Below are 24,789 nucleotides of genomic sequence, written 5' to 3' on the forward strand. Positions count from 1 at the left end.
AGCCTTAGAGCCTAATCCTATGCATGTCTACTCAGAAATATGTTCCATTATAGTCAATGGGGCTTACTCCCAGGAAAGTTTGGGTAGGATTGCAGCCTTAGGTGCCTGTATAAAAAGTGGGGAGGGAGAGAGCTTAAGAGCCCAATCCTATGCCTGTCTAAAGTCCCATTGTAGTCAGTGGAGCTTACTCCCAAGTAAATATGGATAAGACTGTGGCCTTAGGGCCCAATCCTATCCAATTCTGCAGTGCTGGTGCTGCCTATAGGGTATGTACTGTTTCCTGTATTGGGGAGGCAGTCTTGAAGGCCTCCTCAAGGCATGGGAACATTTGTTCCCTTGCTTTGGGGCTGCATTGCAGCTGCCCCAGTAGTGGAAAGCTCTAGCCTATGCCTGTCTTCTCAGAAGTAAGTCCCATTATAGTCAATGGGGCTTACTCCTAGGAAAGTGTGATTAGGATTGAAGCCTTCCTCTGCAGAAAATAAGACATAGTTCTCAATTAAGATGGATGAATTGATCTGTGAATTAAGGCTGCAATGCTATCCACACCTACTTGAGAGTAAGCCCCATTGACTAAAATGGGACTTACTTCTGAGTAGACAGGCATAGGATTGGGCTCTTGGAGCCCAATCCTATGCATTTCTGTTGAGAAGTCTACTAGCATGTCTACTCAGAAGTAAGCCCCATTCTAATCAATGGGGCTTACTCCCAGGTGTGGATAGGATTGGGCTGTAAGTTTGGATTTAAACATGGCCAGGCAAAATGTTAATTCATTGCCCATTTTAGATGTGGATGGATTGATTGATTGATTGTTGACCGATTGATTGTTGATTGTCTGACTGATTGACTGATAAGGTGCATTAAACAGTACTGGGCTCAGTGTGTGGCCAGTGTGTAGACGTGGTGGACATACTTTCCTGAGAGTAAACCCCATTGAATGGCATTTACTCCCGAGGAGACACCCCCGGCTTGTGCTGCCTGGGGCCTGTTTTTCTCCCTCCCCCCCGTCCTGATTTTCCCAGGTAGGCCTCAAAAAGGGCCTCCGTTGCCATAGCAACAGCTGAGCAGCCCGACGGGCCAATAGGAAACCGGGTCTCCTGCCCGCCGTTCAGCCAATGGGTACAAGAGGGGGTGCTGGCGACGGGGAGGGAACAAGCCTCTCTGAACGTCACACTGCTACCGGGAGGCGGGATTACGGTGAGACGGCCCAATCAGACATCGAGGAGATAAAGAGAGGCGGGGCCGAGGGCGCGCGTCGAATCGGAAGCGAGCATTCCGCCCCAACCAATCCCAGCTTCAGCGCAGTCCTGGGGACGGCGCCCAATCGCGTCTCGAGGCTCTGACGGACGGACGGGGCCGCCCAATGGGAAGCCGGGCGGCGAGGAGCGCGAGCCAACGGGCGCGTGAGCGGAGAACAAAAGGTGCCGCCCGGGCCCGCCCCTCGCCCTCCATTTCGGGTGACGCAACGGCCGGGGCCGGAGGAGAAGGAGCTCGCCCGCCGCCATTTTGTGCGAGGCGCTTCTGCGAGGCGGCGGCGGCCGGACGATGAACTAGCGGGCCGCGGAGGAGCGAAACGGAGCGAGGCCGGCGGCGCTTCTTGGCCTGGTCCCGCGCGGTCTGCTGAGATGTCGGGCGGCGGCGGCGGCGGCAGCGGGGGCGGCGCGACGGCCGAGGCCGGGGGGCCCGCGGGCGGCAGCGGCGAGGACGCGTGCCGGGACTACCAGTCGTCGCTGGAGGACCTGACCTTCAACAGCAAGCCGCACATCAACATGCTGACCATCCTGGCCGAGGAGAACGTGCCCTTCGCCAAGGACATCGTCTCGCTGATCGAGGCGCAAGTCGCCAAGGTTTTTATACGCTCCGCCGCATTCCTCTCCCGGCCCGCCCCGCAGGCAGGGACAGCAGGGCCAAGCGTGTCTGTGTGAACGTGTGGACGCGTGTCAGGAGGCTGAGAGTGGGGAGAGAGCGGAGGAAGGTTGAATGAAGGTGGCTGGGCGACGCGTGTGCGTGTGAGCGGGCGTGCGCGTGTCAGCTGGGACTGTGCGGCGGGGAGAGCGGAGGCAGGGCTCTGGGTGGGTCAGGCAAAGGTCTGGGCCCACGACGGGCCTGCGGGAGGGCAGCTCCCGGGAGGAAGGGCAGAACACGTGTATAGGGGGAGGCAGGCAGGTATAGTGGGAAACAGGAATTGGGACACGCGTGTAGAGGGGAGGCAGGCATGGTGGGGAGTTGGGACACGTGTATAGAGGCAGGCAGGTTGGAAGGGAGTTGGGATACATGCATAGGGGAGGCAGGTAGGTATGGTGGGGGACAGGAATTGGGACACGTATAGGGGAGAAGCAGGCAGGGTGGAAGGGAGTTGGGCCACGTGTATAAGGAGAGACTAGGAAGGCAGGTTGGGAAGCAGGTATTGAAGGCTCATGCTTATTCCCCCCACTCGCAGTAGTGAAATCTGTATATGGGCAGGACACGTATAGGGGAGAGTCGGGGAAAGACAGACATGTTGGGAAACAGGAATTGGGGCATGTGTATGGGGAAGACAGGCAGGCATGTTGGGAAACAAGTATTGATGGCACCTGCTTATTTCTCCATCCCACTAATAGTAGTAGTATCTATAGATAAGGGTATTTTTTTTGTATACAAACACAAAACACTGTCTTTTTGTGTTTAAGATATTTTCCAGAAATTAAATTAGATTCTTTTGTCCACTTAGAAATAATACTGTTGCTGCATCTGCTGCCACGATATCACCTATCTAGTTCATTTTTAAAGTAACTATGATTCATAATTATAGTTTATTAAAATGAACCCTTGGAATAAAATTTATCATAGTTTGCTATTTTAATGAAGAAATTTTGGGAAAAAATATCACCAAAAACACCCCCCCCTATCTATAGACTGATTAAAATTTATCTACTTTACAAATCACACATACACAGGCCTCAGTCTCTGCTTTATATACAGTAAAATCCAGAGGTAGACATGACACTTTAGGCAGGAAAGGGAAGACTATGTCTGCCTGTGTTTCGCCCCAGATAGACTGCGTAAGCAAGGCTGTGATGAAAACAGGAAGTGTGGAAATTTTTCTTCATTGCATCAAGACGTATTAAATAATACAAGAAGGTCAGACTGCAACGTGTCACTGCAGCAGGAGCTTCTTGAAAGCAAGGAAGAGTATGATCAGGGAATAGTGGTATTAGAGAGGATTAACAGTGAGGGTCATTATGGGGAAGGGAAGGAGGAGGTAGGAAAAGATCCAGGGAATCTTTTTTGGGAGGAATTAGGGATTCCCAATTAGGGAATCCTCCTAATTGGGAGGAAACAATGATGGATTATAGGAATTGGGAACAGGAGAATGGAATGGGTGTCTCGGATATTTTAAGATTAGCAGATGGGGGGAGATTCTCTCTCCTGTGAGATGTAAAAGTATGGATTGTGATGATGGTGGTTTAGGAGAGTACGGTCAAAGAGGAAAAGGTGAAGCTAAATCAAAAGAAAGGGGGAATAAAGCTTATAGGATTAAAGGAGGGGCATTTTCTAACATTGTGGTGAGTTGAAAGAGTGTGGGGAAGGCTTTTTAGACAGAATAGATTTCAAGAGATGATTGTGAGAGTGAAGGTTGGGTGGAAAGTGAAGAGCCTGGGCAAAAGTCTGAGGGGAAGGGGGTCAATTCAATGGCAGGGCAGAGTTAAAAAGACCAGGCAAGGAAAGGGAATGGACTGTTCTAGGGCAGTAAGTTTATCAGAAAGCTGGGAGGTCTGAACAAATAACAAATATGAAGAAAAGGGCAAGCTCTCTTTTCCCGCCCCCACCCTAATCAGATTAGGAAGATACTGTGATGGCTTTTCATGCTTTCATAAATGAGAGAGACAACATGGCGGCCTGGCAGTGACTGTGCAGTAGAAGCTGCACGTTGCCTCGCAGTCCTGTCTCTTTAAATGGCTGAACTGTAATTCATAACTTAGTAATCTGCACTGAGCCTTTAAACCGGCAGAACCGGGTTGAAGGAGAAGGAAAAAGATTTTACAAACAGGGATAATTCTGTGTCATGTAGTGATAGAAAAACCTGATCTCCTCTCTTTAGACCTGGAAAGATTTTTTGTTATGAAGGGTAGAATTTGGGGGAGGTCAGTAACCTTATGAAGAATGTAAGATTAGAAGGGTGTATGAGTGTGTATGATTGAGTTTTTGGAGCAGCCTATTCATTAAGGCAGGGAAAGAAGCAACCCACCCCATCAGTAGGAACCACAACAGCCTGTACAATCCCAACATGGCGCCTGAGAGGCATATGATGCAAAAAGAAAGAGTAGGGTCCGAATCCAGCCTAGACACTTGCTGGTATAAGTCAGCTGGGTGCATTAGATTGTATTGTACCTTTTTTGCCCAGGGGTTTTGGATCTTTTTGTCATTTATTTAGCGTAATGGTAACCAATCCCAGTTCATATCTCAGCCCTAGATAAACACTTTGATTCTCTTTCTTGCCCTGACCCCTCCCTGTTTCCTCCAGGTTGTTGGTCTTTTCATTTAGGTTATTTCGTCTAGGCTAAAATTTAAACATGGTATTGGGAAAGGCTGTTTTTCTAGCTCAAGGTGCTTAATTTTGACATACTCTCCAGACACTTTCCCTTTTTTATTTTTTAAAATGTTGTCAGTCTCTGTTAATGACTGGATATACATAAACACATCAAATTCCAGTGCTGTCATTTGGGGGGATGTAGAGGGTGGTTACACAGTGTTCCCCTTAAGTGTATTTAAAGATATCTAAAAACCTGTACCACTAATTGGATTTGCCTAGCTGTCGATAGTGAGCAGAATGAAACATAAGATTTTAGTTCTCTGAAAAACCACTTTTTAAAGAGAGTGTTGTCTGGAGACAGTTTCTATTTAGTGTAATGCAAAGTGGTTTGATTACATATTAATAAATGATTTTGAAATGTGACTGGTATTCAAAAAATTGTAAATAAAATGTATGAAATATGTATTTGTCTTTTTATTTACCGGGTGTAGTGCAGAATTTGTTTCCAATGTGTTAAATTATTCTGTGGCTTGGGTTTACAACTTGTGGTATGAGGAAAGCTCAAGTTTTTTGGGGAAGTCTAACAGAAAACCATGGACTCACACATTTTCAACACTCATTCGTATGACGCTTGAAGAAGTGCAGCAAGCATTCTGTAAAGAACTCTGAACATGTTTTCCCTGCAGATAAGCTTGAGGTTTAATTGACTTCAGTTCTTGTGGTTTGTGTTGCCTTCCCGCTGTCACAACTGCTGGGGAGTCTAACTTTGGGTTTACCTTATCCTGAGGGTGGACCTCAATACATCTTGGTGTGCTTCCTTTTAGAGACTAATGGAGTACTTTAAATGGAGACTAAAATACTGCAGTCTCCAAGTCCTGATTCCTAAATGTGGCATTCAGATCTTTAAACTGGGGCTTGCTCCCTACTTTCTAAAAACAGTCTGTGGGAGACTTGCTTCCTTACTGTTCCACAGTACTTCACTTGGAGTTTCCACAGTTCTTACATACTAGAGTGACATTTTATAAACCCTTGGAGCAGCAGTTTTACTGCTAAAAATTAGAAGGGAAAAGGTAGTGTGTCCTTTTGGGGAACAAGCTCTTGTGAGTCAGCTGTGTTTCATCATCAGCTGCCCTTGAAAGTCTGAGAACTACCACATCTGAGATGGAAAAGCAGGACACTCAGAAGTGGCCAAGTGCCTTAATACTCTACAGGTCCTATTATAGCAAGCAAAATTGAGTCTTGCACACTGCCAACTTGTGCCCAGTTCAATTATTTTCTTTTCTAATCCCCTAGGGAGTTAGTACTTAATTTCCTATACATGCCCTATATGCCTTAGCTGTGACTTTCCCTGTTTCCTATGAAGGCAAACTAATCTCCACTCAATTTTTCATTATGTACAATTTGGTGAAAACCCCACTTTGTTGAAGACTTGCTAGTTGAGTTGCCTTGAAGCAAATTTCAGATAATAGTAGTCGTGAATGGTTTGAAAATCTTAGGCAGGGAAAAAAAAACCCTAATCACACATTCAAGGGTGAATTCTACAATGGTGCAGGTTTATCCACATTAATAAACCTTGTGTGTTGCTGGACTACTTTCTGCCAATTTCTTCACAATTTATTGTGTTTTAGTGAGGAAGGCACTAGTTATAAGAAAAATCAAGAGCAGTTTCTCCCTTGTCCGGACAGTGCAATTTCGATAGTGGTTTGCAGATCTTGCCAGATGGCATGTAAATGCTTTTAGAATTATTGGGTGGTAAATGGAAATTGAGTTACTCCTGTGCAAGAGGAGGACAGTCAATATGCAACCTCTGTTAGAACAATTGAACTGTTCTTTCCAACAAGTCTCTACATGATGATGCTCTTTGAAGCTTGCTGCCCCTTCCTGATATGGATGAGACATAAACATTCCTTTGTACAGATCCAAGAAGTCTTCCACTTTATTTGGAAGTTCAGTCTCTACAACATGCAGTTTGTGCTGCACGAACTTGGGAGCTGTCTTGTATGGAAAAATCCCTGACTTGTCCTTGAGCACTGGGTGTCCAGATTTTGAAGACTGTCTTCCATGCCAGTCTTTGGTTTAAGAGCCTGCCTGTTCAGCACATTATGGATTTATACTTCTTGTTTGTTTCCATTGAATGGCATACATACCTACAAAATTGAAGAAGTCTTAGTGAGATTGTTTCAGCTGGCCAGTGACGGTGACACTTGCGTAGCATTTGTTTGGATTGCACCAAAGTAACTTTATTCCAAATGTGGTTCACTGAAAGACACTGGTATTTGCCATCTTTCCATTCACTGAGAGTTTCCCATTTGCAAGAATGCACAATTATTTTATGGGACTTGCAAATTCTTAAGTTGGCTCACATCCCATCTTTTAGAGATGTCAGCAGATATGAATGTGTGTGCCCTCAAAATATAGTCTTAATTCTAAAAGTGTAAAGCAGCTGCGGTGGATACATTTAGCAGTAACTTTGTATCATGAACCAGTGCTTTCTGCCATGGCAGAAGCTGAATAGGCCCTTCTTTTAAAAGGATTCACTGTCTACCAGAAGTAGCTAAACTGGTATTTTTTGGTGCATCTGAATTGGTCAGCATCTCAAAATAGGTACAACATCCTTTAGTTCATGATAGGTGACTTAGGCAGAGGTAAATCCTTACTTTAAAAAAGAGAAAGCAAAATGTTTGTTGCAACTAAATGTCTCAGTTTTCTTCTTATTACTCCAGGCTCCTGCTAATGAGAAACTTCCTGTTATGTACCTAATGGACTCCATTGTCAAGAATGTTGGAAGAGAATATCTTTCTGCGTTTGCTAAAAATCTAGTTGCAACATTTGTTAGTGTGTTTGAAAAGGTATATATATATATATATGCTTTCATAAATGTTTTTTTAAGTGGCTAATGTATAAATAAATATTTGGCACTCAGTCTTGGGTTTTCTTGGGTACTAAGTGTAAAGAATGCAGTATCTGGACTTCATTTATTCATGCTCAGATGATACTCGGCAAACAAGGATGCAAAAATTTTATGGGTTTGCAGCATGAAAAATATAGGGCATATCCAGAGTGAGAGAAGACCAGCATTAGAAAATGAAATTAAGGAAACGCTACTCCTTTTTAACCTTGCCATTTGTTACAGTTTTCTGTGTTACATCGGTAGAACTGGATCCTTGCTTAGGCAGTATTTAAGAATGTAGTTCGCTAAACTTCCCAAGGCTTCATTTTTGAATAACTTTCATATTGCAGAGGAATTAGTATTTTTCTAGTTTCTGTTTGCTACTCTACTCTGTTTTCTACTCTTCTGTCTTGCTCATATAAACTTGATTAGTTAACGTTTAGTTTAATAAGTTTCAGTAAGTTTTAGAAGAGGATCATGCAAGTGCTAGTCTGCCAGGTTGTGAATGACCTTGTATTCTGATCACATGGGCTCATTTTTATCTCTTCCAGCCTTTTCAGTTTAGCACTCTTCACATTTTACTGCAACCGAGAACAATTAATTATAGTTGGCCTTTTCTAACAGTTGGGTCCATAGTAAAAAATTATAAAACCTATATTGAAATTCCATATATATATGGATAGTGCTGTTGAAAGAGGCTGAAGTAATATTGAGTCTCTCAAATGTCAAAACAAATTGCTCCATGGGGGAGGCAAATCCCTCTGTGTGTGTGTGTGGCTGGCTGGCTGGCTATATTTCTAATTACGTGGAAAGTTCAAATAAGAGGTTTTACTGAATTCAAATATATATTGTTCTATTTGCATATCAGTATACATGTAGATCACAATCCTCTACTCAGCTGTATGCACTTAAGTTCTGCCTTTAGTGGAACTTAATCACACATCAGTGAGTAGGAGTGTAGCCATAGGATAAAGCATCTGTGGGCTTGAGATGTATAAAGAAACATATTGAATGTTTTATATTAACTTAACAAGCCATAGAATTATTCTGTTGTTCTTAGGTGGATGAAAATACTAGGAAAAGTTTATTTAAATTGCGTTCTACATGGGATGAAATTTTCCCTTTGAAGAAACTCTATGCCCTCGACGTCCGGGTGAATTCATTAGACCCTGCTTGGCCAATTAAACCGCTTCCCCCTAATGTGAATACTTCTAGCATCCACGTGAATCCTAAGTTTTTAAATAAATCGGTAAGTTGATGTAACAGCTATATACTCCTTTAAATAGTGGTTATATCAGTTTGTGTAGATCTTGGAAATAATGTACTTTGAGTGAGGCAACACATAAAGACTAGTACCTGTGGCAGAAATTCAGTATTTCACTACCATATCATAATGAGGTGAAGAAGGCACAGGGTAAACTACTGTCTGCTTATCAGTGTTCTTAAATTCCTGAAATATAGTTTGCTTCTAAATGTTAATTATATGTGAAGTAATCAAAATATTTTAATAAAACATTTAAACATGGTTGTTTTGAATTAATACCTGGTTACTTCTTCCAATCCATAAGATTCCTTTTTTTTACCATTTTCTTGGTAGCCTGAGGAATCTCCTGCTCCTAGCTCTACAGTTTGTTCTCCAGCTGGGTCATGTTCTACTGTACCCTCTTCGCCAGTTGTTCCTGAAATACAGAAGAATTTGACTCAAGAGCAACTAATAAGACAACAGCTTCTAGCAAAGCAGAAACAGTTGTTAGAACTTCAGCAGAAAAAGTTAGAACTGGAGCTAGAGCAGACTAAAGCACAACTGGTGAGTAAGATAGACGTGGCTGATGTAGCAAGTCAGATTGGATTCTTTTTTCCCCTTCTGACATAAACAAGGTCCACTTTGGTACTGGTATACAGTCCTCCATTTCAGTTTATTTTAGTTAGTGAGCTAGTGGAACCTTTGACTATATGTAATTTTTCTTGCAGTTGGAGTATTCTGTGGAACCCAAGTGCAATACAAATGATAATTTGCCTTAATAGTCGCAATACATTAAGGTCATGGACTTTGCTATAATGTTTAGAGCTTGTCCTCAAATCGTACTCATCCAGTGATAGAGCCAAACCTTTCACCTATATATTGTAATCTATCTGTACAGTACACTTACAATAATGGCAAGTTTTACACTTCCAGCCATAACTTAGTACAGTTCAGTGTTTGAGTTGGGGCCATTGCAACTTTAGTGTTCCTGCTCCCGCCAGTGAACATCATTGTCACGGATCACAAGCAGCAATATGTGACTGTGGTTAGGGTAAGATGTTTTACGGGATGTTGGTCTCTGTGCCATATGTAATATATGAATGGGCTTTTGATCACTACATTTTTGTATTCTTCCAGAGTTTAAGCTGCAGGGTAATGCCAGGTTTCGTGATGTCCTGGTAACAATTGCATTCTGTCACAGAAAGTCAAGACTGGAATCTTTAGTGCTTTTATTTCAGTTACTTATGGGAGAATACATCATTTTGTTCTCAATAAAACCTGCAAAGTCAACTCTAATGTGTCCAGAGGACGCAGCTCCACCATATTTGTCTAGTTTTTTTATGAAATTTCATTTGTTTTCTCAAGTATGTATTATTAGGGAAAGAAATTCAAAAATGAAGACATTCATAGGTGTCTTATTAGTGTTCCTACAACACCATCTGTTTGAAATGTTACTTTTCAGCTCATTTACAGACCTGGTAAATGCTGTGGAAATACCCTAAACAAGGAGTGCTAATTCTAAAGTATGCTAGTATTTTAGGCATGTGCTATCACATAATCTTTTCTACCATGAAAGTGGATTAATATGTATAATAATGTTGAAGATTTATTCCGTACAAGGATGTGTGTTTGGGTAATATGCCACATATGTTCTTAGGGAGTTTAGATTTTTATGTTGAGTTAACACTGTGATTTTTGAAGTGCTTGTGTTTTAAAATATTATTTTCTTCTTTGGTGTTTTAGGCAGTTTCTCTTAGTGTTCAGCAAACTACATCAAGTGTAGGTCCAGCATCTCTGAAACAACATGTTCCACAACCATCTCAAGTATCAGTAAAACCTTCTCATCAGGTTAATCTGCTACCAGAAAAAAAGCGTCCATCTCCACTCCATGATGTCAAAATCACCAACAGAGATCCTCGTCTTAATAGAACAAGTCAACATTCTTCTCATGCTAAAGATCAAAGTCATAGGAAAGATTTTCTAATGAATCCAATCAATCAGTCTGATCCAAGGACAAGCAGAACTTTACAGGCTGAAAAACAAAATACATCAAAGCAAGAAAAACTAAAACAAAGTGAGAAATCACAGAAGAAAGAGTTTGATCCATTAGATGCAAAATCAAAGTCACCCTCTCCCTTGCAAAATAAGTCTTTTCATGCTAAAGATACCAGAAATCAAGAAGGTGAAAACATTAGAGTGTCTGAAATAAGCAAGAAAGATCCAAGATTAAAAAAGCACCTTCTAGAAAAGCCAGATGGTAAAGAAGATGATGCAAAAGAAAAGAAGAAGAGTTTGGAGAGGAAAGAGAAAGAAGAACATAGGTCTGTTGGTAGTAGAAGTAAAATAATTAATGGCATTGTACAAAAGCAAGATTCCAATACAGAAGAGTCAGAAAAACAGGGTGGAAAACCAGGAAGGTCAAGTACTAGGAAACGATCACGTTCTCCTAGATCTCGCTCACCCTCTTCCCATTCCCCCAAACGAAGAGAGAGGAGGTCGCCCAAAAGAAGACTCAGAAGTCTTTCTCCTTCTGTACCTAAAATTGGGAAGCTTCGACAGTCTGGGCCCAAACAATCTCATATAGAGGACTTTGGGCCAGGAACAAGAGATGAAAGGAGCTCTAATAAGAGGGGCCTTAAACAGGAAGTGAGGGATTCAAGGAGGCTGAAGAAAACACATGAAGATCGACTCCAGGAAGGAATGAATCAGCACTCTTCAAAAGCAAGTTCGGAACCCAAAGAAAATGTTGAAAACTGGCAAGGTTCCAAGTCAAGCAAAAGATGGAGGTCTGGCTGGGAAGAAAATAAAAAGTAAGTTGGTATCTATGAAATGAGACCAGTTTGTTATAATGGGTGCAAATATAAAGTAGTTATAGTAGTTAAGACAAGTGCAAAGATGTCATGCCAAAGGGAAATAGTTGATTTTTCTCTTGAAGCGTTTAAGGAAACCTTATGTAATATGTGGCCTTTGATTTCAGCCCCCAACCAACAGAAGACCATCAAGGACTCAGTAAATCACCACATCAGAGGCACAGGGACAGCTGGGCGACTAGTAAAGGAGTTCCATCACCTCGCACACCAAAGCAGCAACATCGATTAAGTGTGGATGCCAATTTGCAGATTCCCAAAGAACTGACTGTGGCAAACAAAAGGGAGTTACTTAAGAAGGTAGAATAATTGTTCTCAATGCTTCTTAAAATTGTTTTTGTTTAAATGCTTTCCAAATAACTCTTACCGTTTTATCTCATCACAGGCAAATGAAAGGCTCGCATCTGGGGAAATAACGCAAGAGGATTTCCTTGTTCTGTGTCATCAGATTCGTCAGCTTTTCCAGTATCAAGAAGGAAAGCATAGGTGTAATGTATGGGATAGTCCCACAGGAGAAAAGGGCATTCTGAAGAAGAAGCCCCTCTTGTCTGATGCAGACTTGATTTATCATGAACATAAAGCTAAGCTAAAAAGAACACAAGTCCAGCATTCATTTCCAAGACTTAACATGTTGGATCCCGAAGAAATTTTAGATTATCACTTGAGTGATGTATTTCTTCCTGGAATGGAATGTGAGCAAACCAAAAACAAATGTGGAGGGCAGTTTGGTGAGAGATCAAGGCGACATTCCCCTGTTGGTGGCAACAGACCGTATTCTGATAATTCAGCACATGATGGCCGGAGAAGACATGATGACCCAAATGTTTCAAAAGGTGCAAAAAATTGTATTTGCCTGGGGTGGAAGGTGGGTTGATAGGAGGAAGCTCTGTTTCCTATATTGCTGAGGTTTAAATACTTCTTTGGGCAACAAAAAAGGAATGTGCAAACACCTGAAGGTGTGGTTGTTTCCAAATTTGATAAATGGTTTTCATAGCAGTGGTCTGTCCTGTATATCACTTTTTCCGTCTGTAACAATATTCTTTTTCTTAAGGTGTTCGAGAAGAGCAAAGGTCTCCATTCAGTGAACATTACAAGAGACCAAGATATGAAGATGCAGAGAAACCGTTTGCTGAGACTCCGGGATCCAGATATGGGGCTCCTGATGGAAAGCAAAGGTTTAGTTCACTCTTGGAGGATAAATCTCATTTTGAGGGCTCTCCTAGACATCCTGGCACAAGAGCAGGAGGAGATGGACAAGCAGCTCATTTTGAAGGTCCTGCTAATACAAATTCTAGAATTGAAGGACCGCAATCACAGACTAATTTAAGGTTTGAGGGTCAAGCACATCAGTTTGATGGGCCCTCAGCAGCACAGTCTGGGGGAAAAGGTTCACTCATGTTCGATGGGCCACCAGGGCAAATAGGTGGTGGTCCTCTGAGGTTTGAAGGACCCACAGGGCAAATTGGTACAGGGAATCCTATGGGGTTTGAGGGTCCTATTGCACAGGCAGCGGGAGTTACAAGGTTTGAGGGGCCCACAGGCCAGTCTATTAGTAGCATGAGATTTGAAGGGACCCATGGTCAGCCAGTGAGTGGGATGAGGTTTGAGGGACCTCATGGCCAACCAGCCACTGGGATAAGATTTGAAGGACCACATGGTCAATCCTCCAGTGGAGTAAGGTTTGAAGGACCTCATGATCAGTCTTCAGCTGGGATGCGGTTTGAAGGGCCACATGGCCAACCTTCAAGTGGGATGCGGTTTGAAAGGCCACATGGTCAACCTTCAAGTGGGATACGATTTGAAGGGCCTCATGGCACCCCTGGAAGTGGAGTGAGATTTGAGGGACCACATGGTCAGCCTATGGGGCCTCATGGCCAACCAGGGGCTGGTCTGCGTTTTGAGGGGCCGCATATGCAACCATTAGGACCCCATGGCCAGCCTGGAGGTAATTTACGGTTTGAAGCCCCACATGGGCAGCCAATCGGTCCTCATGGGCAGCCGGCAGGTGGCCTGAGGTTTGAGGGGCCACATGGCCAGCCTGTAGGACCCCATGGTCAACCAGGAGTTGGACCTAGATTTGAGGGGCCTCATGGGCAGCCTGTGGGACCTCATGGACAGCCAGGGATTGGTCCCAGGTTTGAGGGACCAGTACAGTCTGCAGGTGGGCTTAGATTTGAAGGACCTATCAACCAATCAGGCCCAAGGTATGATGGCTGTCAGTCGAGATTTGATGGTCAACCTGGTCAGCCATCACTTTTGCAAAGATTGGATGGATTGCATGTTCAGCCTGGTCCAAGATTTGAAATGGGGCCAGCTCAACAGACGCCACACCGGTTTGACGGTCCACCTAGTCAGCAGGTACAGCCACGATTTGAAACACCAATACCTCAACCATTTGAAGATCCTCAACGCCAGCAAGCAACACGATTTGATATTCCGCTTGGTCATCAAGGTCTGAGAATTGAAACTGTAGCTAATCGCCCTGCCTCGAGACTGGAAACTCCACCTTATGGGCAAACTGGTCCTTACAATGAATCTCCCAACCAGCCTTATAATGGGCCATCACAAGGAATGCAGTTTTCAAGAGCGGAACAAATGTTTGATATCCCACAAGGACCAAACTTCAATGGGCCACCTGTCACTGGAGCACAGACCTTTCCTAATACACTTAATAGGGCACCTGGACATTATTTTGATGACAAGAACCTTCAGGGTCCTCAATATGGAAACTTTAATAATATGACATTAGGAAATGTTCAGCAGCTGCAGCAGGTAAGGGTTTTATTTCAAGTTTCTTGAAGAATAATCAGAATGTTATTCTGCTCTTTTGCATCTGAAGTAGCAGCAAGATGTAGATAAGTTTAAAAATATTTACAATTTGTTAAAAGTCTTTGGAAATAGGTTTAACTGAGCCCAAGAGGCAAATTGAATGGTTACCAGGTATTTGTTTTGAGCTTGGTCAAAGAAATGTACTGAGTTTTCACAGTTACTGATACACAGAGGTTTTCCAGTCTCTTAAAAGCCTAAAACAACTTTCACATTGATGTGTTTGAGATAATAGCAGAAAAACTGGGGTTTTTGTAGTAAATTTTGACGCCCCTTCAGTGTGTTGTTTGGTCTTTCATGTTACTTATATCATAACTTGCAAAATTCTCTGTCATTGTCAGTTCCTTCCGCTTGCAGAAGGAACTGCCAGCAATGATGGAGTGCTCCGTGGAAAGTCAGGACTCACAACTCCTTGTTTAGTTTCTGTGTGAATAAGTGAAAGTGATGGTGTCCTTCCATCATGAGAGAAGGTTACGGTGAATTTTGCCTTGATTATTTAGTGTATAAAGCACCAACTAAATTGGGGTCAAATTTTTAGTTCTTGGCACTCCTTGAAATTGAGACTGAATTTATTTTGATGTCAGTGGTACATCTTGCTCCAGAAAAAAGAGTTTTTGATCTGCTTTATACTACTGCCTTAAGGTTCAATTTTGTGCTATGTAATTTTGTTTGTAAATAGCTTTTAACTAGCTGAATGAAAACTCAGTTCACTTGATATGGAGCTTGCTAGGAAAATAACTGAATGGTCAGAGTAAGCCAGTATTTGTTCCTTGACAGGTTCCTGTTGTCTCAGGAGCATCTACTCAGCCTGTACCTTATAGTCAAGGGCAACCACTCTTGCCAGTTCCAGCACAAAATCCTGGAAGTTTTATCCGAAGTCAACCTGGTAAGTGTCCATCCAAATGTTTTTGTCCTTTGTTTATCAGAGGTCTTCCATTTGTATTCTTTCTCTTTGTATTCTGTGGCTTCTTGTTCCAAAGGCATATTCGGTAGGGTCAGAAATAATCCTGTGGAATTTCCAGTATGCCTCATCTCTCCACTCCTAACATATGAGGATATTGCCTGAGGGCATCCTGCATAGAGTGGTTCAAATACTGTAGGGATATTGAATGCAGAGCTCATTTTCACAACCAAAAATCCTTTTTGTACCTGATAAGGCTTCAAATCTGTAAGTTTCAAATGGCCCCATCACACAGTGAACCTGGAGGAGTTTGCTTGGCATAAAACCCAAGAACCTCTGGGTTGTGTGTGTGTGTGTGTGTGTGTGTGTGTGTGTGTGAGAGAGAGAGAGAGAGAGAATCAAAATTAGCACTGAGAGAATGCAACTGTTGGGCATGCCTGAAGCTGGTCTCTCAAGACAGAATCACTGAAAAAGTGAGGTAGTTTTTGGATGTGCACAGAGGCAGAGCTAGTTAGGTTCAAGGAATGATTTAAAGGGTAGGCAGAAACTGTATGATTGAGCTGTGGCTGAATTTATGAAATGTGTTACCTTGTGTCTCTATAAAAAAACTGAAGTTTCCAAAATAACATCAGCAAACATCATGCCTAATTGAGATAAAAGATGAAAAAAACTAGCCCAAATCAGAAAGTAATTTGAAAATATTCTTACAATATCAGTTAACTTGGAACATAGTGACTGTAATAGAAATAGTTACTTTAGGTGACCCGAGGTCTTGTATGTGCGTTTTTGCAGTGGTGCTTTTGACTTTGAACTTTTGTCTCCACGCACATCACAGACTGCTTTTGAGCCCTTGGATTCCCCTTCCCTTGGTTTCAAGAGCAGTTTGTCACATAGTCTGAAGAGCTGTTTAGGAAGCTCAGGTCCTTTTTTGGTACACAAAATTGTTTTCACCCTTCATTGTATCCTGGCCTACTGCAAAACTTGGCTTATTGGTTCTCAGCTATTGTTTGGTTCTTTGCGCGTATAGGGAAAAAATGTAAAGCGGTATATAAATACTGTTAATAAAAATAATAATAAAGAAATGCTAGGGGATGAAAAATAGTAACACTGGGTTTTAAGCCTAAATAATGATATTTGAAATGATAGAATGTTGAGTTTTCAGGTACAATATGTGAAATGTTTACATTTTTATCTGTTTTAGGGAATGTTGCACTTTCTTATCCGGATAATCATCTTGGACAACTTGATGTAAATGAATTGTACTCAAAACTGCTTTCAACAGGAATTCTTAAAGTTTTACAACCTGATTCAACATCAGCCCGTAAGTATAGTTTTTACCCTTTGATTCTCTGTTCTGAAGATTTGTATGATACACAGTTGTATATGGTATCCCACAATTTGATGTAAGCTCTGTGAAACCTGAGTGCTTGCTAGGTAGAAATGGACAGAGTGAGAAATGTTTGTTTAATTTTGCAGATTTAGATATAGTACTATTTTAAGTATTGCTGACTAAATAACAAAAGGCAGTAAAATCATTAAACACAATTTAAAAAGCAACCATCAATAAAACAGCACGATAAAATAGCAGCATTAAAATATTGTCATTAGATGTTAAATTATTTCATTAGAAAGTTCTTAACCAGTGACATACAAAGTGAGGATCTTGTGTCCTAATAGCCTAATTTTAAGCAAATTGGAACTGAGCATAACTTCTTTTAAAGTCAAGAGCAGAGATTTTAATTTCTGGTTCTATTTCAAGGAGCTGGTCATTACTTTTAAAGTACTACGTGGTTTTTGGCTCTTCAGTACCTCCTGCCATATGAATCCAGCTGTACTGTGAGATCTTCAGGAAGTTAATGTTCAGGATCTTCTGCTCTTTGTCCTGGCATTGAACAAGACTCATTTGGTGTGCATGTGGGAAATAGCGTAATCTTAGTAATTGTTTTCTGGATGTAGAATTTCAGGAAGTGTGGGAGACCACTTCACTCTTTGCTTTTAAAGAGGTGGTCACACACCTGTTCAGACAGGCTTTGAGGTTAGGAAACTGTGTTGTCCTTATATACTGTTGCTGGAGTTTTTTTTGAGTTGCCTTTTTAATTGTTGGCTCTGGTTTTTATTGCAAATTGTCTTTTTATTTTTTATATTCTTTGCTAGCCATCTTGGGTATATTTAGTGGAAAAATAGAGTAGAGATGGGAAAATGAAATTTGTAAAGCAGTTGATAATGGCACAATTTAAAAAGCACACACTTTGATCCAAAACTAACAGCACATATTCCACTTGTTTAGAAGTTGGTGAAGTTTCTACCCAACCAGCTCCTGAAGAGGAAGATGAAGATCAAGATCAGAATGAGGATCAAGATGTTCCAGACCTAACCAATTTTGTGATTGAAGAATTGAAACAGTATGTATATTAATTTAAGGGAGCAATGCATCCAGTGAGGTTTGACATGTTATACTAAAGATAATTGAATTGTCTTGATATAAGAGCAAATTAATTTGGGAGTAGTCAGGAAATCCCTGGAGTAAGGGCAGAAGAATGTAAAAGACATTTCCCTTGTGTTATACTCATTAAATACTTCTTTGGGATATATAAATACAATACTTTTAGGATTAGGCATTAGCCACTAGTAGTGTTCCAAGTATTAATTTGGTCCTCTGTCTGTTGAGGGATGTTTTTACTGGTGTTTGCTACTGAGCCAACTGTGGCCATTCCTGGAAAAGTCAGACTGGGCCTCAGAGATCAGGCCCTGGTCTTCTCCAGATAACAATAATGTATTTCATATGGGGCTGCCCTTGAATACAACTCTTTAACTGATGCAAGACTTTAGCTGGAGCGAAATGTGACTGCCCAGCAGTTCAGTGGAACAGTTCATGGAGAGCCCATCATACCTCTGCTGTGTATATTACTATGGGTTCTAATGTGCTTTTGGACTCAAATTAAGCGGCTGCTGCTGCGTACCTTGTAAAGTTCTTTAATAAACTTGGAGCCAAGGTACTGGAAGCAGACTTCTATGTGTGTGCCACTTTCCCAGTAGGCTCAGATTGTCGTCAGATACCCTACTTTGGGTACTTGGTTGTTAGGAGCTCACTGGGCATGCACAAGATGAAGGACCTTCTCAGCAGCACTGCCAGCCCTTTGTAATGCCCTCCTGCATGCCAGACAGGCATCTAGCTATTGTGATTGACTTTAGCTGTCTGGTCAAGACTGGCTCTTTGAGAAAGTGATTGGTGCTGACTGTTCGACTGATTGGTTAATTTGGGGCTTGTGTTACTCTCTCCTGATGTCTTTGTTTTTGCTGATTTGGTTGCTCTCTTGGAATTTTTTTTGGTTATGATGATTTTATTGTGTTCAGTTTTGTTCTTGTTTTTTGGTAAAGCTTCCTGGGAGAAAAAGTGATGTATAAAATTTTATAAATAACAAGCTAACTTCTGGTAATGTTCTAGAGTAGGTTTCCTTGAATAATGAGACTGATTGGCATCAGTTGCTGAATTGATTTAGAAATATGAAAATGAACTTTGCCTTGCATTTACTTTCTGTGTTGGAAATTCTTTGAAGTCTGCTTACCTTTTTCCTCTGCAAAGTAATCAGCTGCTAAAATGTTTTCAACTTATTGACAGGCGTTTCGATAGCGTTATAAATCGGCTCTATACTGGCATTCAGTGTTATTCTTGTGGAATGAGGTTCACAACCTCACAGACGGATGTATATGCTGACCACTTGGACTGGCACTATCGACAGAACCGCACAGAAAAGGATGTCAGCAGGAAAGTCACACACAGAAGATGGTACTACAGCTTAACTGTAAGTAGCAGGATTAGACTATTTTGTCTACTTACATAGATAACTACTGTATTAAATGTATTACGTGCCTCATTTAAAAACAACCAAAATATTAAGATAATATACATTTAAGACCACATACTCTGGACTTAACATTGTTGGCTCAAATGAAAAAGACCTAACTGTTAATAAAAGTTTAAATTTTCTAGGGGCATAGCATTTCATATTGGGTTGTGACTTTCCAGTGCCATCAGATTCCTGGCCAACCTATGTTTCTGTTGCCCTCCCCGATCCTTCAGATAGACATGCTAGGTAAGCAGCTCTCTAGCTGCTTGTGTAATTTCCTTGACATGACATACTTCCCTGCCCACATAAGCTAGACAGGATATAGTAGGGTGTACTTTTATTAGTAGTCCATTGTCCTAGGAGTGCCCTCTGGCGGACACATGCATTCAGTACCTGTTTTTGGAAAGCTTGTGTTGCTTGCAGCTATGGTTTCATGTTCATTGCAATGAAAGCTGAAATTCTTATGATTCTAACAAGTGGTCTCAATTCTTAGGGAAATGCACATTTTGTTCAAGCCAATAAGATAAGCACTGCTATTTCCCAGATAGATGTTGGCTTTTAGATATATATTTGCTTTAACAGAGGATTCTGTAGAAGGGGATTATTTAATGACTGTACTGCATATTGCAGTTGTGTTTTATGATGCAATACTCTGGTGGTTCTGCTTGCTCTCCCTCTTCAGCATATGCAGGTAATGGTGTCTGACTGGAGGAGGCTTTCCCAGTGATTACTGTATTACCAGGTGCACAGTGTGCCACTTGGTGGTTTGAATCCATCCTAAGTTGCTTAACTAGGCTGCAGCTGATATACACCAGACACAGTGTCTTTTTGGAGGTGAATGTAATTGTGGAATTTTCTCCTTGGGAAATTCTTTCCTTTCTTTTTTAGGAGGGATCGTGAAAACCTTTCTGTTTCGAAAGATATTTTTAGGATTGATTTTATTATCTTTGGTTAATATAATTTTAATGCTGGTCTGTATTTTCTTTTACTTGATTTTTTTGTGTCTCTACATGAGTGTATTTTATTTTGTGTCTCTACATGAGAAAACTATTCTTGAAGGCGGTGTATGAATTTATTAAATAAGTACAATGGTTAACTCTGATGCTGCAGAGATTTAAAGTGGTGTAGAACTAGTGATTCGGTTTTGTCAAGGATACACCACTCTGAGCTTGAACCTAAGGTACAGATTTTGGAGAGCTGATTAGTGCCGTAGACAGAGGTTGGCAAACCAGTTCCACTCTTTAAAGAGGATTAAATTTTACTTTTAAATTCTATTAAAATTCATGCAGAACTGTTGCAATATATTGGAGCTATGTTGAAGGTTTTAAAAAAGGCAATTAAGTTGTGCTTTGGCAACTTTTTGCTTTCTAGGACTGGATAGAATTTGAAGAAATAGCTGATTTAGAGGAACGCGCAAAGAGTCAGTTCTTTGAAAAAGTGCACGAAGAAGTTGTGTTAAAAACACAAGAAGCTGCAAAGGAAAAGGAGTTTCAAAGTGTCCCTGCTGGCCCAGCTGGAGTAGATGAGGTAAACAGAAGTTTCAAACCCAGCCTTAGTCAACTGATTTTGTGAAACTTGTTTAAAGTTGCAGAAATTATTTCTGCCTTTACTAGCATTTGTTCATATTTGCCTATAGCTATGGGAGAGGAGTTTATATTTGACACGTGTGCAATATGAAAATTCTGACTCCACACTTTTAGGCTTTTGTAGACATGGGCTTATAGTAAGAAGAATGAATGACAAAGCTTTGTAGACTGAATATGAATCTGCTTTATTTTCTGAGTCAAAATTCTGGAAAGGAAATTCCTGTTTTCTTTATTTGTTCTCCTTTAGGCACTTTAGTCAGAAGAGATCTTTTTGTAATTTTTTAAAAAGCTAGAATCTGACCTGCTCAGCCTTGCAGTTGAATTGTGTTTTGTGCTTTTATTGTTAGTTAATTGGTATCTACTGTGTTAGCCAAAATTGTGGACGCTTTCTGAAAACTTCTTGTTTTGCAACTTTGCAGGCTTATAGGAAATGTTTGTATTATCAGTTGAAAGAGAACTGAATGCTGAATTCAGTACAAAAAACAGAATGCAAATATCTGCAGTACAAAAAATGTTATGCTGTGAATACTGCAATCATGACAAATCTACACTACTATCAGTATTTAGTAGGGTAGCCTTTATTGTTTTCATTATTCATTATGGCATTGCTTAATCATTCAGAAGAATGTAAATGTAAAGGGTGTTCTTTAACGGCATTTCTATATTTCAGAGCTGTGAAATTTGCCAGGAACAGTTTGAACAATATTGGGATGAGGAAGAGGAGGAGTGGCACCTAAAAAATGCTATTCGTGTAGATGAAAAGGTAACGTGGAAAATAATTTTGGTACTAGTGTATCACCTCCATTGCTACCTCCTCCCAGGGGGGAATTCTAGGGGGCTTGCAAAGATCGCTCATACTACTCTAGAGGTCACTTAGTCCACACTGCTTATTACACTGCTAATAGTTTATTCATTCCAACAAGGAGTTAATAAAGAGAAGTTGTCCCTTCTTTCTCTGGGTTGACTTCACTCTTCCTCGCTGCCCTGCCTTGGATGGGCTTGCCAGGTAGCTAAGGTGGAGGCTCTTCTGCACTAATGAAGCCCAGGGTAAGGTCCTCCAAGGTACCAGAGACTCCAAGCCACTTGTTGGCTCACTTTGATTCCCTGGCTAGGATGGGCTCTGGAGATCCTGCCCCTACCTTGTCCCAAGGCAAGCATATGGGCTGGAGCTGACAGCTGTCTCCTGCCACACACCTGCCCCTCTCTTCTTCCACCCCTTGCTTCAAGTCTAGTTTACCCTCCTCTTACCTCTTCCTGTCCTTCTTCTCCAAACGTAAGCTCCCCCATGTCTCTTCATCCTCTTTCCGTTGCTCACTTTCCTCTTATATCCAGTGGGTGGTGCTTTCCCTTCCTCTGCCTCCTTGTCTCATGTCCTCGCTTGCTCTTATCTCCTTTTGCGTTTCTCTGTTTGTCTCTGGCTCCCCAGTCCTTCAGGTGCTGTCCATCAAGCCTCCTAGCTGTCAGTGGGTGATTGCTAATGACTTAACCAGTTGTCTCTCTACCAACCAACTGATTGGAGCGGTCTTGCTCTCTGACAGTTGGCTTTCTATGCCCATTTATTTATTTAAAAGAATGTTCTCCCACTTTATCCAAACCCCTAATCCAGGGATTATATGTTATATGGGATTATAGCATGATAGAACAAGAATGGACTTCAGGGGCTAGTTGGGCTATTAGTCTCATAACTTAACAGTTTTAAGGGGTGATGTCCATCAAAGTGTTTCCTCCTGTTTGTACTCCTGATGAGTTTTACAGCCTGTTTCTGTGGGCTGATGCTTAATTTGCCACAGGTATCTAACAGACCCTGCCAGACATGGTGAAATACTAGCAAAAGAGAACTAAAAACTGCAGTAGTGCAGGATAGTTGGAACAATGATTGATTTAAAGTGGAAACTGCATTGCTTTGAAGTGTTTTCTTGTTTACCTTTTGAAAATGTGATTATCTTTTCATCTCCAGATCTATCATCCATCATGTTATGAAGATTATCAAAATGTAAGTGCATTCTTGTCTTGCATTTCTCTAGGTTTATGAACCAGATTAACAAAACTTTATAGACCAGACTGCAAGCTTATTGCAACCTTAGTTGGGTGTACCGAGTTAGTTGTGTGACACAAACCCATAATTGTAAGAGTCTGTAGATTAAAAGAATAACACTACCGTTCATTTTAAATATACTGTTTTATTCAAGTGAGAGAGTATGTGGCAGAGCACTCTTTATTCTTCTGAAATGTACAAATTAGGAAAAAAATGACCTAGCTGCTCAAGATAATGTGTTGATTTTTAAAAACCGTGAGATGAATGTTTAGCTACATTGTGAAAGCAGTATTTTAAACCTGGCATTTTGCTTCACATAACCTCACATAAACCAACCATGAACTAGCCGTGTTGTATGTCAATGATGAAAACCCCATTGTGTGGTGTTGCCTTTCAGACCTCATCATTTGATTCAACGCCATCTCCTAGCAAGACCCCTGTAGAAAACCCACTAAATATTATGTTGAACATTGTCAAGCAAGAAGTGCAGGACTCCTGTAACAGTCCCAAAGTCAAAGAAGAGCCTGAGGAAAAGCCTGATGAATGTATGCATGAGAGCACACCTACTCCTGCCGAAATTAAAACAGAACCTGAACAGGTTGAGTCAGTTTAAATTGTCTTTTTTTACAGAGAAAAGAGCTCCTGTGTTCTAGCTGACTCTAGAAGGCAAATAATTTTTTATGAATAAAGTGTTCACCTGGGGCGGGGCCCCAGATGCATATTTGGTTAATAAATACATTTTTGTATTTGAATTTCTTACTGCCTGCACAGTGTCAGGTGTCTATTGTGTGGAAGTTCTGTAGATGGCATACAAATTGAACAGGAATAGACTGTATATATAAGAAACATTGTATGATTTTTTCACTTGTGGAAATGTAAATTATAAATAAAAGATATTTTTGCTATCTATGGAGTGTAATGTTTATGCACACCATTCAATAAAAAAGGAGTATTTCTGCTTTTGGGCTTCAAAATAGGCCTTGTGCTTACATAGGATTCTGAGAAGATACGACAGATGAACTTTTTGGGAGAGACCACAGGAAGGTTAAGGAGAACATGGTGGTTTGAAAAGAGGTTCCTGAAAACATTAGATTGCTTTTCTTAATCTGCGTTCACATCCGGATGTTTAAAAAGAGGGCTAGGAGGGATACATAACAAAATAACATGTTCTTAACCTGGACACGTGCCAACAGTTTACAGAAAACCCAGGGCCTACTGCAAACAGAAGCAGACTCAGATTTCCATAGTTCTTTTTTCATCGAGTTAAATACACAAGAATTTAGTACAGCTGAAACAATTTTCTTTAAACTTTACAAAAATAAAATTAATGTAAGATTTGCTCAGTTTGAAGTATGGTTAACATTTTTGTTGGTTTATAACTTGGGTCTAGATGATGAAGAGAATACCATGAGATGTTCATATTTATTTCGTGTAATAAACTAAAGTGAATCGTATACCAGTCTGAATCTCATTATTTCTTGAATTACTTTGGGAAGGATTTGGATTGTGCCTATAACTGGCCATTGTAAGTGAACAAATGTGTCTTCTAATTGGATAACTATTCATCTCCAAAGTCCTAAAAGTATAATTGCCTCCAAGAATCTCAGGCTACTTGGACCAAAGCAGACATGAAATGGAAGAATTGAAATCTGATTTCTTGGCTTCTAAGAGAAAAAAAAACAGGGAGCATGCTGTTGCTGGGGAACCATCTCTCCAGTCTTGCTTTTCTCCTTCTACTACCCATGCCAAACTCTCCCTTCATCAGGTTCTTTTATGCCTGAGGACAGTATTGCCTTCAAGTGACTGCAGCTGTGCAGTGCACTCTCTGCTGAATGCCCAGGCCTTAAAGGGGCCACTGATGACACCGCATCCTCGCCAGATCTTCTGTGATTCCAATACATGGGCAAAGCTCTAGCATGCACCTTTTGTGCGCTTGAAAAAGCCCTCCTATCTGCTCTGTGAGCCTCTTACCTGTGTTAGTCACATTGCATCTGGCCTTGCAATCCAAAAGTAAAACTGGTGTTGAGATCATCGCCAGGTACTTCCAGTTGGAACTTTCAGCCCTAGAAATATGCAAACTAAC

The 24,789-nt window shown here is 41.2% G+C and overlaps 1 protein-coding gene across 1 annotated transcript; it reads left to right on the top strand.

Moving 5' to 3' along the window:
- The first annotated feature begins 1,464 nt into the window (after positions 1-1,464).
- PCF11 (PCF11 cleavage and polyadenylation factor subunit) lies at positions 1,465-24,160 on the top strand. Its single transcript, XM_066619295.1, has 16 exons — positions 1,465-1,844; positions 7,234-7,359; positions 8,461-8,649; positions 8,998-9,207; positions 10,387-11,453; positions 11,621-11,810; positions 11,896-12,343; positions 12,562-14,282; positions 15,114-15,222; positions 16,439-16,558; positions 17,525-17,639; positions 18,857-19,040; positions 20,457-20,612; positions 21,342-21,434; positions 22,629-22,664; positions 23,104-24,160. The coding sequence occupies exons 1-16, from the start codon at positions 1,623-1,625 to the stop codon at positions 23,317-23,319; spliced, it is 5,202 nt and encodes a 1,733-aa protein (XP_066475392.1). The 5' UTR covers positions 1,465-1,622; the 3' UTR covers positions 23,320-24,160.
- Positions 24,161-24,789: the final 629 nt, after the last annotated feature.

This window comes from Tiliqua scincoides, chromosome 3, assembly GCF_035046505.1.
Source record: "Tiliqua scincoides isolate rTilSci1 chromosome 3, rTilSci1.hap2, whole genome shotgun sequence".
NCBI lineage: Eukaryota > Metazoa > Chordata > Lepidosauria > Squamata > Scincidae > Tiliqua > Tiliqua scincoides.